At 38.7% G+C, this 15310-nt stretch overlaps 1 protein-coding gene across 1 annotated transcript in view; it reads right to left on the reverse strand.

Annotated features, from left to right (window-relative positions):
* LOC131429205 (uncharacterized) overlaps positions 1-15310 on the reverse strand; it is a 443882-nt gene that overhangs the window by 119112 nt on the left and 309460 nt on the right. Inside the window, exons 15-16 of the mRNA XM_058593255.1 lie at positions 13846-14025; positions 5915-6053 (exon numbers count right to left, since the gene is read on the reverse strand). Of these exons, the coding sequence (XP_058449238.1) occupies positions 5915-6053; positions 13846-14025 (319 nt within the window). The remainder of the gene's footprint in view (positions 1-5914; positions 6054-13845; positions 14026-15310) is intronic.

A 15310-nucleotide genomic window follows, 5' to 3' on the forward strand; every position in this document is an offset into this window, starting at 1 on the left:
TTCGACGATTGGCTTGAGGCTTCCGAATCGTCGTCAATGTTTCCTTATACCGTTTGATAACGTGCCATACGGAATTTCGGGGCAATTTCAGCTGTTTAGCTAGCCTAGATGCAGACCACAATGGATTTTCCAAATAACTATGCACTGTGTTTTTTCCCTTCTTTCGGCTTCCATGTTGATTGTTTACAAAGTACAGTCGATTTGCCGAATGTCAAAAATCATACGTAAAGCTGACAAAATTCTCGACACGTGGGTGCCAAGAACTTCCAAATCCGTCCACCAGGAGCGCCACAATATGAGCATAAGTTTGTTCCTATTCTAAACGAAGCAAGATTTAAGTGCCTACAGTTTCTTCAATTTTAAAAACTTCTGTGGAAATATCGATATTTTTGAGATTTTTGGTAAATATAAAAAATATTTTTTTTGAAATTTTAGCTGGAAGTAAATTTTGTCGGTTGGTACACGAACATTCTTGAATGCGTGCTTAGCTAAGTCATAAAAAGTTTTAGGATTCAAAAATTTCTGTAAAAATACAAAATTTCTTGAGATTTTTAGTAAATATGAAATTAAAAATTTTAATTGAAGCAATATTCAATCGATTGGTGATCAACAATGCTTAATTTTTAATATGAATTTCATGCCAAGTGTCAAACAGGTTTAATTTTATTTTAATTTTAAAATTTCTGTGAAATATCTAATTTTTGGATTTTCTTTAGTAAATTTGAAACTATTTTTTTCCCGTTCATTATAGCTGGTATTAAATTCAATCGATTGGTGTACAAATATGCTTAGCTGTATTTAGCATTCTTCGAATACTTCTAATATTCTAAAATTTCTGTAAAAGTATCGAACTTTTTGAGACATTTTCAGTAAAGTTGAAAATGATTTCTTCTTTTTTTTTTATTTATTTATTTATTTATTTATTTATTTTTTGTACCAACAGATTACATTTATCCAAATGATACATATTGCACGTTATCGTAAACTAATCTATCATGCTATCTTCTGTAAATATCTATAATTTAACCCTTAATTCATAAGGAAAGCTGGCTGGCAAAAAATCTTGAAAATAACTTTTTTACAGTGCTGCGGGACAAATGAAAGTCGAATACATTTGAACAAACGTTGAATGATCGACACATACTAGCAAATGGTTCATTAAATCCATAGTTTGTTCTAGCACGAGGGATTCTGAAGAAAGAGCTTACCCGCAAGTTACGACGATGGATATTGAAGCTTAGCTGTGGAAGAAGATCCACACAATCAATTCGGGATTGGATCAAATCCGCAATAAAAATGGCTTTGGAAGTATCCCGATGAACTGATAACAAATCAAGGTTGATGAGTCTACAACGATTTTCGTAGCTTGGAAGGTTGGCTGTATCTCTCCATGGCAGACGACGCAAAGCAAAACGGACGAATTTCCGCTGAACAGCTTCTATTCGCAACTTATCGGTTTGATAATATGGTGCCCAAACAACGACAGCGTACTCAAGGGTAGAGCGGACTAAAGCGCAATAAAGCGAATTCAGGCAATATACGTTGTTGAAGTTTTTTGAAATGCGGAACATAAAAGCGAAAAATTCAAGTCGTTGAGGTATAATAAGAATATGAACGGTCCCAGGTGGCTTCCTTGGGGAACTCCGGAGCTCGCAATGAATGAAGCAAATAAAGCAAATGAATGAAGCAAATAAAGCATAAAACTGATATCAAATGCAATCTATTGGTATATAAAAATGCATATGTTATCGCTTTGAATTTAAATATATGTCGAAAATGCGATGTTTTAGATAATTTATGCTTGGACTTTTGGTTATGTTTTTGATCAGAAATTTCAATAACAAAGTGTAATTGAAAAATTTTCTGTTCTATTCATGTTGTGATAGACGTATCTGTCTAATGATAAACAAATTTTCAAAATCGGACTTCTAACAGCTGAGATATGGCCAGCCAAAGTAACACATGGATCAATAAGTCCCGAGACTAACAATGGAAACAACATTTTTTTTGCACATTTTTTTTTATTCATCAACATAATCACCTTTTAGGGTGATACAATGGTTCCAACGTTTTTCCAATTTTTCAATACCATGTTTATAAAAAAAATTATCTTTCGCTTCAAAATAAGCTTCAGTTTCAGCGATGACCTGGGTTGGCGGTTCAATGCATAGGACGCTGGTCTTACAAGCCAGTTGTCGTATGTTCGAGCCCCGACCTGGAAGGATTCTTAGTGTCAGTAGGATCCATAGTACTAGCCATGCAATGATTTTGTACACTAAAAATCGGCTGCGAAGTCTGTTGAAACAGAAAGGCCAAATTCCACAAAAGAAATGTAATGCCAGGACTTTACTTTGCTTTCAGCGATGAACTCCTCATTTGAGCCAAATCTTTTTCCCTGGAGCATTTTTTTAAGATCAGCAAGGAGCCAGTAGTCACTAGGGGCTAAATCTGGCGAATATGGGGGGTAGGGAAGCAGATCAAAGCCCAATTCGTTCAATTTCGCCATTGTTTTCATCGACTTGTGGCAGGCTGTTTTTGTTCCATCGAGAGCAATCGTGGCACCCACTTGGAAAAAACCTTTTTCATGATCAATTTTTCATGAAGGATAGTAAATACACTTCCATATGATATCTGTGTCATCTCAGCAATCTTACGATCTTTCATTATGATTTTTTTTTGTCACTTCACTCACATTTTCCGGTGTAACGGCTTCCACAGGTCTACTTGAGCGTTCCGCGTCATTTGTGTCGGTACGACCACGTTTAAACTCGGCGAACCACCGACAAATCGTTGCTTTTGATGGACAAGAGTCCGGATAACATTTTTCAATCCATTGTTTCGCTTGCACGGTGTTTTTACCCATTAAAAAACAATGTTTTATCCAAACACGAAACTCGGTTTTTTACATTTTTTAAACAAACTACAAAACGACTTTACTCCAACCTCGATAACTCAGCTGTTTCTGGTCGGATCGACTTAAAATTTTGACCCGTTTCAAGCAAAGGTTAGTACTCTAGAAAGACGTGGTTACTGGTTTACTACGAGCGCCATCTCTGCTTTAGTCTCGGGACTTATTGATCCATGTGTTAAGAGTTCCCACTTATTTTCAACAGACTTCAGTTGGAACTTTTTATAATAACTTTGAATAGAATATTACCATCGTTTCAAATGGATTTGATTCGAAATGAATTTATCTTTCTAATGGTAGAAAAAGTTTTGAAATCGGTCCAAAAATGGCTAAGATATAGTTAGTCAAAATTAGTGTTCCCACTTTTCGGAGTGTTAAGTACCCGTCTTACAAAGAAACCTTCTTAAACGAGTTCCAAAATTTCTAGAAGCTCGCAGTTTCGCAAATAAGAAGATAACACTCCTTTTCGAAAACGTAGACTTATGAAGCATAACGACAAATTGTCGATTAAATGAATTTCAATTGGCCTCCACCCTATCGAGTTCGGGTTGCCGAAAGCGACTTTCATATTGATAAATCAAGTGAAAAATGCGGTAACGGTTTTTATTGGATCATTTCTCCGACAAACGCTTTTCACACCCCTTCCAAAAAAAACTGTTCTCCGTTCGTTGATGGCAAAGTTGATTGATGGCATCAATATAAGTTCCATAAATCACACGATTCTACAAGCAGCACTTGTGAGCATACGAGGAAAAAAAGTTGATTGTCGATAATCCAAATCACCAGCAGTGAAGTTGGGTGGAGTGCGGATGGATAAACATTGGGAAGTGGGCGTGTCAAAGTGTTTTGTTCCCATCGCGAGAAATCGGTTTGAATATATTTTATCTGCTCGCTTTTTTCTCTGACATCAACAAAAACCAACAAAACTTTCTAAATGGGAAATACTTATCGCCAGACTTTCTGGGTTTGTCGCCGGTTTCGCCAACTCCCACAGTACACTTTTGACGCATATCTAGGTATAATGAATTCAGGCAAAAAATCAAAACAGCAAAAGCATAAGTGATGGATAAAATAAAAATAAAATAAATGCCACTAAACTTTGGACACTCGGCTATCAACCAACAATTGCTCCCCATTAGTATCCGAAATCGCTATTCAATCCCGTGTGTTTAAGAATATTCGTTGGGCTCGACGGGCCCAACAATGTCGGGGAACTGAAGAGGCGTACTGTTCACATTTTCCGGCACTCTATCCGGCGTGCCAGCCATAGAACACCCGCCGGTGACCGGACAAATTTTATGACCATCAGGCTCATAAATCCTCCTGCCGTCGTTCATCTCGGGCCGGCTTGACTGCCTCGCTGCTCCGTACTACGGAACGATTCTTTTTATGAGCCACAATTTCATTGCCACGTTTAAAGCTTCGTTTTTTTTGCTCGGTTGACCGCTTAGAAGTCAACATGCGCTTGCAGCCCCGGTCCGGCACTGACCAACAATTGAGTTCGGTCTCCAGTCGTGGCCGCGTCTAGGGAATCGGTCGAAGCACAGCCGCCAAGCCAACCGGCTGCAACCAGAAACAGTCGGTCGTCGCGAAATGCCTAATGGCTGGAAATGGGATTAGCGCTGCTACTCTACAGCTCGCAATTCTGTTTGATAGTTGCATTTTATGGCAGTTGCTCAGTAGAAGCGTGTTTGTCTGCCACGTTTGTGGTTATGGGGCCGAATGCAAATGAAATGAGATTTTGGTCTGGTTGTAAACCATTCCCCATCTTTGGCGTAACCTCCTCCCCACCCTGAGCTCCGTCTATTTTATTTTTGGTTTTGCGAAATGTTGTAGCAGAAAAATTACCAACTGTTTTCACACCCCCTTCACTATTTGACAAGACGATTAATCAAAACTGTTAGGTATTAATTAATCACTCTGCCGTCTCTTTCACCTCATGATTGATCAGTATGACACATGAGAACTATTAATTTAAACGGTTGTGGGAAAAATTTAAATAGAACATCGACCGACCGATTCTAGGCACACCATTTGCTACAATTTCTAACAAGTGTTTCTGTCTTATCTTCGAAGCGGAGTGTTCGTTAAATGGTTTCTTAAGTATCATTAAACGGAATTAAATGGGAATTTATCGCTTTCGACAGCGAGTTATGTAGCAACGGGTTCTGTGGCGAACGTGTAGGACAAAAAGAGAACAGTGGTAAGTCTGATGAGATTTCACAGATTTTACAGAACTTCTCCGCAACCTCCGATTAGGCATTCAACCAGAATGCAAAGCAAAAGAAAGAAAGCAAAAAAGTACTGCTAAAATGGTGGAACGAAAAATGTTGGGATCGCAAAGCACGATTCTGGCATGCTGTTTTGGTCTGTGCTCGTGGTCGGTCGGTATCATAACTAGTGAACGACTGTTTTTGATGTATCATGCGGAGTGGTCCTGCATCATTGTTTCTGATGGTTGGTTTGCTGGATGACAGTTGCGTTGACATTTTGCCGTTCGCATTTCTGGTGCAAAATAATTGATGGAGAGGCGGGGTACTTTGATGGAACTACTGAAAACATGGAACCGCATGGTACTACGAGAATTCATCCATCCGAATCGAATAATGTTCATTCAGTTGTGATTGCAACATACTCTCGGTGACCGTCTCCTACGGATTGAGTTACTCATCCTGGTCCTTAATAAGGAATTCCGATTATGTTTGGATCCACGTTACGTGCCAAGAGAAATCATTTCACAGAAACAGTGAAAATGTCGATTCGAAGGAAGCCCTGGCATGTCTGACCACATTTCAATTTGTCGGGTAAGAACGCCAGCCCGGGGGGTTGGTGAAGCTTCACAGAGTGCAACAGTTATCGGACCAGTTTGGTTTTCTTCGAGAAATGAAGGAAATGAATTAAAAAAAGAAAGCTTGAAGCATTCGAAAATGTATGATGCCATTACGAAGAGGTTTTCCGGCACGACAAGGATTTCTGAAATTGTGAACACCGCACCGGCATACTTACGTTGTAGTTCTTTTTGGCCAGCAGCACCACAAATGTTCCCGATAATGGACAAATGCACCGGGTGATGTTCTCTATCAGATTCTCGGTGATGCATAGATCGGTGCGCCACGTTGGCTCGAACGTTGCTTTGGCGTCGTACCTGTGCGTTGAAAAAAAAATAGAGGCAAAGCAAAACGAGCATCAGTTTAATGTTGAATAAGTTAATTTGTTTATTTAGTTTGATTGTTTGTCGGTTTGTCAATTCGAAACTAAGCTTTCGAAGGCCCACTTGTTATCAGTTTGTCGATTGACCAGAACAAATGGTAATCGGAAGCAGCAATGTCTGAGCTATACGGCGAATGGGGTAGGACCTCCCGTTTGAACGTTTCTAAGTATATCATTAGCATTTAGAACAAATTACTTTGTCCTGTGACCGTTTTTCTCGCAATGTTCGGCTCAAATACATCAATTGTCGTCGGTAGATCTCCTCCGTGTTTCTTTCACTTGGTGGTAGTAGCTCATAATACACCACACCCAGTTGGTCCCACCATATACAGAAAATAACTTTCAGATCAAAAATATTCTGAAAGGCCATCAATGATGATGATACATGGTCAGGGTATCTGTACGTTATCCGACGTTTTGGATTATCATAATGAATCCTCTTTTCATCGCCAATAATAGTTCGATGCAAAAAACCCTTATCTTAGAGTAGTGGCTCGCACACGAAGAAACAGCGTTAGACGTCCTTGGGCTTCAATTCATACCATACCCAATTGCCTACCTTTCGGATTGCTATAAAACTTTGACAAATGGTTGGCTGAGTAACTCCAAAATATTTTGCAAATTCTTTTTGCGTTTGCTCGGTATTGTTCGAGCAGTTCTTCCAATTCTTCATCTTCGAACTTTGGCGGCACTTTGGCCCGTTCTTCGTCTTCCAAATCGAAAAGCCCTCTTTTAAACCATGCAAACCACCGTGAACGACGGTTTAAAGATTAAGGCATTGATAAACTTGTAGTTCCAAAGGCGGCAGTCGGATCTGAAAAAAATTCAGGTGTTTTGCATGGAGTCATACTACCTTTCATTTGAATCTAAATTTATAAAAATCGGCTGAACCATCTCTCAGAAATGGGTGTGAGCTTCGTTAGGGAATATTGGAGCGCGAACTCCGGTACTTCCGGAGCCGGAGACTGGGAACCGCCAATGTCGATTCGATTGACTAGTAAGGCTTACAAATTGGAATAGTTTTCAGAACAGTTCCGAAGAGTCATAACGATTTTCATCACAACTTTGAATGTCGATTTGAAATTTTCAACATTCATCACCTTGTAACTCCGGAACCGGAAGTCGGATCTAGATAAAATTTAGAAAATACATACATTATTGTATATCTTATCTACTTGTAAATGTAAATGTACTTTGAATCTAAATTTGTGAAAATCGAACCAACCCACTCTGAGAAATTTAATAAAGTTCCTTTTAGAGTTTGTGACCACGGATCAGGGTCATGTCGCCGAAAGCCATTTCGCCGAAAGCCGTCTCGCCGAAAGTCAATCAAGTAATTTGATGTATAAGAAATTACCCTTTCGGCGAAATGACCCTTACGGCGAAACGACTTTCGGCGAAATGGCATTCGCCGAAACAACTTTCGGCGAAATGGCTTTCGGCGAAATGGCTTTCGGCAAAATGGCTTTCGGCGAAATGACCCGCTTCCTGTGACCACTGTTTCCGGTAATTCCGGAAACTTTAGGTACGGTATAACTGAAGTGACTGCAGTTCGGGTATCTGCGGAAATGATCTGAAAGCTAGAAAAATTAATGATCAATTTTCAAGGAAATTGCAGCTCCCTAAATAGTCATGAAAAAAATTCGTAATTCAGGAACCGGAAGTCCGGAATCGCATCGAAAGTGTTTGATAAGCATGTGAAAATCGGCTCAGCCATCTATGAGACGAGTTAGTGCACATATTTTTATTTTTTTAATCAAATCCAAAATTAAAGGTCATATAAAAAAAAATAGTGAGGGAGTACGAAACCTTTCATATCAATCTGAGTTCAGCAGACGCAAAGTCCACACTATTTATGTAACCATTTGCGGTTCAAATTGAACTGTTAGGCTGAGATGGCGGTTCAATTTGAACTGCTTCAAGCACTGATGAGCCGAAGGTGAAACGCGAAGAAATCGAAACTAAATATATACTTTACTTACAAACCAAAAAACCCCTAAGTGTTCAGAATTCGGCGGCCAGTAGACGAAAGACGAAAGACGAAAGACGAAAGACGAAAGACGAAAGACGAAAGACGAAAGACGAAAGACGAAAGACGAAAGACGAAAGACGAAAGACGAAAGACGAAAGACGAAAGACGAAAGACGAAAGACGAAAGACGAAAGACGAAAGACGAAAGACGAAAGACGAAAGACGAAAGACGAAAGACGAAAGACGAAAGACGAAAGACGAAAGACGAAAGACGAAAGACGAAAGACGAAAGACGAAAGACAAAAGACGAAAGACGAAAGACGAAAGACGAAAGACGAAAGACGAAAGACGAAAGACGAAAGACGAAAGACGAAAGACGAAAGACGAAAGACGAAAGACGAAAGACGAAAGACGAAAGACGAAAGACGAAAGACGAAAGACGAAAGACGAAAGACGAAAGACGAAAGACGAAAGACGAAAGACGAAAGACGGAATTCTAGGAAATATGAAATATTCTTCCCGCAATTTGGATCGTATTATTACCCATGCATTGTTCCTGTGCACTTGAAATTAGCAGCAAATTCTGTTGAAGCCGAAAGTCGTGTTCCGCAGTGTATTAGCTTCATGCAACCCTTTTTGCTGAAGCTCTCACATGTCGAACGCTAGAAAATTAGTTGACGTTCGGCTTGTTCAGAAATTCATTATTTCATGATAATCGAGCGTTCCTCTAGGACAGACTTCAGAGTTCATTTATTGACTGTTGGACATGCAGCGCAGTTTGGAAACAATTTTGCATTAGTTTTAGACTTGAAAAACACCAGCCACCCTTCAGCTTTCCCATGCAATAACAACAGGAAAATGTATACAGGCAGTCTACTCTGGTGGACTGGTGGGTTGCGTCATTAGGAGAGGTCACCGTCATTAGGATCACAAAACACACTATCAGCGACAACCATTTTCAACGGACAGCTAGTGTTTATCGTTTGGTTTTCCCATGTGATGGGAGTTTATTGAAACATGAAGGGGTGACCGAAACTGTTAACTGGTGGAATGCTGTCTGATTTGCGTTTACGAAAATTTCCGAAAACACTGCACCATGCGATGCGCTTTGCAATTTGCGACATGTGAAATTTGGGCTCTGTTTACCGAACCTCCGTTACTGGTTCTATGGTTTTGCCACAGCTGTAATCATGACGTCGCAGTTGTCACCGAACCGAGCTCAGACCAAATACGGGTCTTATCTAAATTGAATATGGTGAACATTTATTACACTTTCAATGACCTGTGATTTTGCAACACCCACAATTGTCACAGGGCATTGAAACAATTGGACACACTCCGTTACACACATCCGGCTTGGAACCGCCCATATACATGGAACCCACAAATGTGTAGTAAGCACGATTTGTTTCAATTTCTTCCAATGCTTCCATATAAGAGGATTAATAGCAGAAGGAAACTCTAGTCTTCAACGAAAGAAGCGTAGATTTTCCGGAAATCGACAAGCTGCCAGACAGTCAGACTGATTCGGCTTTCCTGTCTTTCAGCTGGGTCATAAAAACTCGTACACCGACATCAAACTGTGACAAGAGGTGGGCAAAGTAATTTGCAGTGGAATGTATCTGTACGCAATAACCGGAAACGCCGAAGGGCCCAGCACCGAGCACTGAGCCTTGACAATCACGGCTGTTGCTCGTATTGACACACCTACGGCTGTCGGAGGATCATAAGTACTGGATAGCAAATAACGTATCCTTCTTCATTCAATCGAAACAAGGTACAATCCTTTGCTTATTGAATTGTTTGGGTTACTGGCTTGAGAGAAATTTCTTACCGAAGCCAGATGGAATCTTTCCTTTCGGTGCGTGAAGGGAATCTTGTACCACAGACAATAGACGATCGAGTCAAATGGACAGTGTTAGTGTGTGTACAAAAATAAAACAAACTCTTTTGCAAAGTAATTAATTTACCGAAGCGTTTCAATCGGTTTAAGAATCATTTAATTGTGTCACAACTTGCATGGAATGGTAATTAATGCGAGCTAAATCGGACTCAACGGTACATTGTAAAGAATTTCCAAGTGAAAATTTCATACAATTTATTCAAAGATGTTCGTTGCAGTTTGAATGTCGTTTCTCTATGGCGTTACTCTGAGAATATTGATAGTGGAAGTTTATTGAAAAACTGATTTGATCAGCTTGGCGTGGGATTGTTCTGATTCTGTGACGATTTTGTTTCGTTACAAATTTACGCTGTATTAGAGACTAATTTCTCTAAGTATTTCTTCAGATAATTCTAAGAATGAAAATAAATGCGTCGAATGCTTCATATCTGAGTGGTTTTGCTGTTGGTTACAGTAATTAGGAATATTTATCGAGAGGTATGCGAATTAGAATTTTCCAGCCATCATTTCTTGTGCATTTTGTCATTGTGTTTTTTTATTCAAATGTTCATATTTTGTTTTCTATCTATACGTTAGTAAAGACATGGTACTTCGGAGCAACAAGTGTTTTGCAAATATTATTAACTTTACGTTTGCTCAGTGGTTTATGTTCAACCGTTAGGTGGCCTTAGCCGATCAATATAAACTGCTGACGCACTGATGAGCCGAAGGCAAACGTAAAACCCTTCATAATCCACCTAGTGGTGTGATAATGCCTTTCTCTTCTTTCATAACATTCTCATGAAAATATATTTCATCCTTTTATAAAATAATATCGGATACTAATTTTGACACCAATTGATTCAGATTGATTCGAGTAGTTCACAAAAGTATGCTTCAGTGTTTATGTCACACAGTCAGCATCATTTTTCCAAGTAGTGCTTGACATTTGCCTTGCCTATTTGTATGGGAACAGTGATGCTAATCTGATAACCTGTTTTAATCCACCTAGTGGTGTAATGATGCCTTTCTCATATCAATCATACTATCATATAAAATACTGTGGTATTCTTCAAAATAATTTTCTTCGATTCTTAAAAGAATAACCGAAATCGGTTTGTTTGACCGTCTACTGATAAAAACTATCAATTGGAAAAGATTTTAGGTCGATTTAGAATTTTTTTTAAGGTTTTCCCATTTTCAGTGATGGTATACAATTTTTAACCCATTTTACCCTATATTTCCGGATCCGGAAGTCGGATCCGCATGAAATTCAGGAATTACGTATGGGACTACAGGACCTTTCATTTGAACCTAAGTTTGTGAAATTCGGTTCAGCCATCTCTGAGAAAAGTTAGTGCACTTATTTTCACAATTTTTGTACATTTTACCCCATAATTTCGGAACCGGAAGTCGGATCCAAATAATATTCAGGAATTTTGTATGGGACCACAAGACCTTTCATTTGAATCTAAGTTTGTGAAAATTGGTTCAGCCATCTCCGAGAAAAGTTAGTGCAAAAAAACATTACATACACACATACGCACATACACACACATACACACACACACATACACATATAAACATTTTGCGTACTCGACGAACTGAGTCGAATGGTATATGACACTCGGCCCTCCGGGCCTCGGTTCAAAAATCGGTTTTCTCAGTGATTGCATACCCTTTCTATATAAGAAAGACAAAAAAGGTAAAAAAGGTTAAATAACTGATTTTATTAAATAAATATGAAAAATGACAAGAAAATGTTAAATAAAATGCAATTCCCTTCGATTTAAGACCAAAAAGGTGTAGCCGGGTTTGTATATAGAAACTGCCCCCAAACAGAAAACGAAGTGAAGTTTGAAAAGGTTTATATTGGAGATGATTTTCCCAAAATTTTACCCCTTTAACTGCCATATTGGTTGAGTTAGGGTGGTTCTTCTGGTTTTTATTTTATTTAAATATCTCAAAAACCTCTTTAGCAAAAAAATTGAAAAAATCTGGAATATTTTTGGAATAATGGGAAACCATTCTGATTTTTTTTCAGAATTTTTCAAAATGTATTTCATGTGAAAAATATTCAAAATTTTCGAATTCTTTTTTTTCGCACTTATTCAGTAGGATCGTAGCACCAGCCACACAATTTTTCTGTACACTCTGAATCGGCTGCGAAGTCTGTTGAAACCGAAGGTCAAATTCCACTACAGGTATGTAATACCAAGGCTTTGCTTTCTAATCACCAAATGGGTGGAGTACATAAAATAAGAACGGGTCATTACGTCGAAAGCCATTTCACTGAAAGTCGTTGCGCCGAATGGGTCATTTCACCGATAGTTTCACCGAAAGAGTAATTTCACTGAAAGATTTTTCAACTGAAAATATCATTCACAGCATAAATTACGCCTAATTTTTAAATATGATAAAACGATCGTAAATGCAATGCAGTATTGCATTCGACTCTATGCGGTCCGTCGACCCGCCGTAGAAAGCGGCTCGTATATCAATATGTTACCGCCTCGTTCAAAGCTAGGGTTATTTGCCATGGTTAGGCTTAGTTAGACAGCACACGAATGAAAACCAAGCGAATACAATGCCGCCCCATCGTTTTCATTCTTGTGCTTCACTTTTTCACTCAGTGAGCAAAAAAAAAAACCGCAAAAATTAGATATACCCTCGAACAGAATTCGAACCTATACTCTCCCGATCACTAGTAAAGTGCGTTACAACTCCACCATCGTTTGTTTTGTTGTTTCCGTGACAAATGTGGAATTTGATTGATTATTTTGTCAGCTAGCAACAGGTAAGCCTTTCGGCTATATGCAATGAGCATCCTCTTAATTAAATCAAATCCATGATTTTGCATTGTTTCCTCAATTTTTAAAAATGTACATCGAAAGTTTACTTGAAGCGGAGCTAACAAATTATAGCATCAAATACTTTTGCATGAGATCAAAACAAATGCATACATGTACAAAAATATAAAACTGCAAAAACATTTCCCTGATCGCTGAAAGTTTTTTTTATTTTTTGCATCTAGTCAGTTATCCCCGGCAGCTTACCTCGGGTATCCTCGAAACCCGATGGGGGCTAAACCGAATGATAAACTTCGAAAACCACAATTCCACTATCGTCCACTCGACTGCTCAAATATCCGTGGGTTAGCTTTTTCCATCAGTTTGAACTTCCGAGACTGCGACCGGGAAGATCGCCATAAAAAAAAACAAACTATACACGGGAAAAATTCCGATTCTTGAAATGAGCAAACGAGACATGTTATGATAATACACCATGATTAAAATTTCTCGGATCATAATCCATTCGGACTGATTTCGTTGAAATTTAAACGTAACGTACTTGACGTTGTTAGAGTTATTGCTCATAATTTCATGATAAGTTAAAATGATTGGAAAACTGTAAAACGGCTGTCTCAGTCTTATAATACAAACGAATGTTGTTTACTGTCCGACGTTTCGGCCTTTGATGTAGGCCTTTTTCAAGGAAAACTGGAAAATTTATTGTGTTACATTGACAAAAACATAGAGCGTTGAACAAATAATACAATGTAAAAACTTACTAAAGTCTATCGTTTATAGTTTATAGTTTTTACATTGTATTATTTGTTCAACGCTCTATGTTTTTGTCAATTTAACACAATAAATTTTCCAGTTTTCCTTGAAAAAAGCCTACATCAAAGGCCGAAACGTCGGACAGTAAACAACATTCGTTTGTATTATAAGACTGAGACAGCCGTTTTACAGTTTTCCACGATTATCACCCCAGTCGAAATCAAGTATAACCTTAAAATGATTGGTTTCATGATTTTCTAATCATGATAGCAGTAACGGATTTCTTTCCGTGTATCCTCAATTCAACTTACCCGCATAACGGTATCCATTCGCTGGTTGGCGAGTTCTCGTGCTGGAAGATGATTTCCACGTGAGCAGACTCCAGGGGCACGTGCAACGGTCGGTTCGGTTCATATCCGGTGCGGTTGGCGTAGTACAGCCAGGTGGAAATGATTTTCGATGCCGGGATGTAATCGATATCTGTTCCGAAACTGTGGGCAGTGGTGAAAGTTTTGAATGGTTAGAAAAAGAGATGCGCAGGAAGGGAGAAAGCGAGAGAAGGAAAGAAAGAGGTTCAAACACATCGTACAGGGAAAATATGCTTAGCACAAATCTTTTTTTGCGGTTTAGCATGACTATTGTCTATACGTCGATTGGCTGGGACCGAGTGAGGGAGTGGAACTAAAATCAATTTATCAGCTCGACTAGAAAAATGAAAAATGCCTCCCACCCTGTTCCCCCCTGTAGGATGTGGATTGTGTGTTGGGGTGTGGAAAATATTGCATATGTGGCCGAGGGTTCCAAAGTATTCAGGCACTTTGGTGCCGGAGTGAGCAGCACTTGTTGAAAGTGGAGTGAGTTGCACGAAATGACTAAGCGAGAGTGAGTTTGCATGTTGCTCTTGTTTCTACAGATGAACTACTGATTGAGCAATTGAGTGAGGGCGTGTTGAGATGATATTTTTTCTCCACTGATGGTTTTTTTTTCGCGGCTGTGTTTAGCGGTTACTGTTTGATGTTTGCAATTGGTGGTTTTTTTCTCTCCATATTTTTGTTGATTGTTTTACGGTTCGATTATTACTTTCGAAATGAATGTTGCTTACACTTTGGCTTTAGAACAATGAATATGAACCCCTAAATGACCATTGAATATGAAGTTAAATTCTTCAGCTGATGATCATCCCGAATTTAAAGACTAGCTGCGGTGTAAGACATAAACGGATAGTATCCGTCTCATCCGAAGTACGCCTAATAGTACACTGGAACATAAATTTACAGGCTGAGTCAGGGTCACGTAAATTAATTCAAATATCGCGATTTTTTAACTTTTTCGGTTTTAGTATAAATAACATCTAGATTTTAGTATAAATAACATTCATCCCACCAGCTACTGCCGACCACCAATTGGAGACTGGATCTCCGAGAGTTGCGGAAATCAGCACACGACAACGTGATCCAAATACAACATCGTTAAAAATGAATAAATTATGCCTTATTAAATATATTATTAAACAAAAAAAAAACTCTTCAAATGGAAATTCAGTAACTTTTTTGCATGTAATTAAAGTAGCAATACTAGCAATCGTTCACTTTTGTGAACATTTTCAGAGGTCGATAATATTACAATTTCTATAGCATTCTTTTTTATACAATTCAATTACATTTATTTCGTTTAAAAAGATTAGAAAACTATCGTTCTTGAAAAAAGAACTGTTGTTCACTCATTCTTCCAAAAGAACTAGTTCTTTTAATCTGTTCGTGAACGGATTGCCTATCT

Source organism: Malaya genurostris, chromosome 2 (genome assembly GCF_030247185.1).
Source record: "Malaya genurostris strain Urasoe2022 chromosome 2, Malgen_1.1, whole genome shotgun sequence".
Lineage (NCBI taxonomy): Eukaryota > Metazoa > Arthropoda > Insecta > Diptera > Culicidae > Malaya > Malaya genurostris.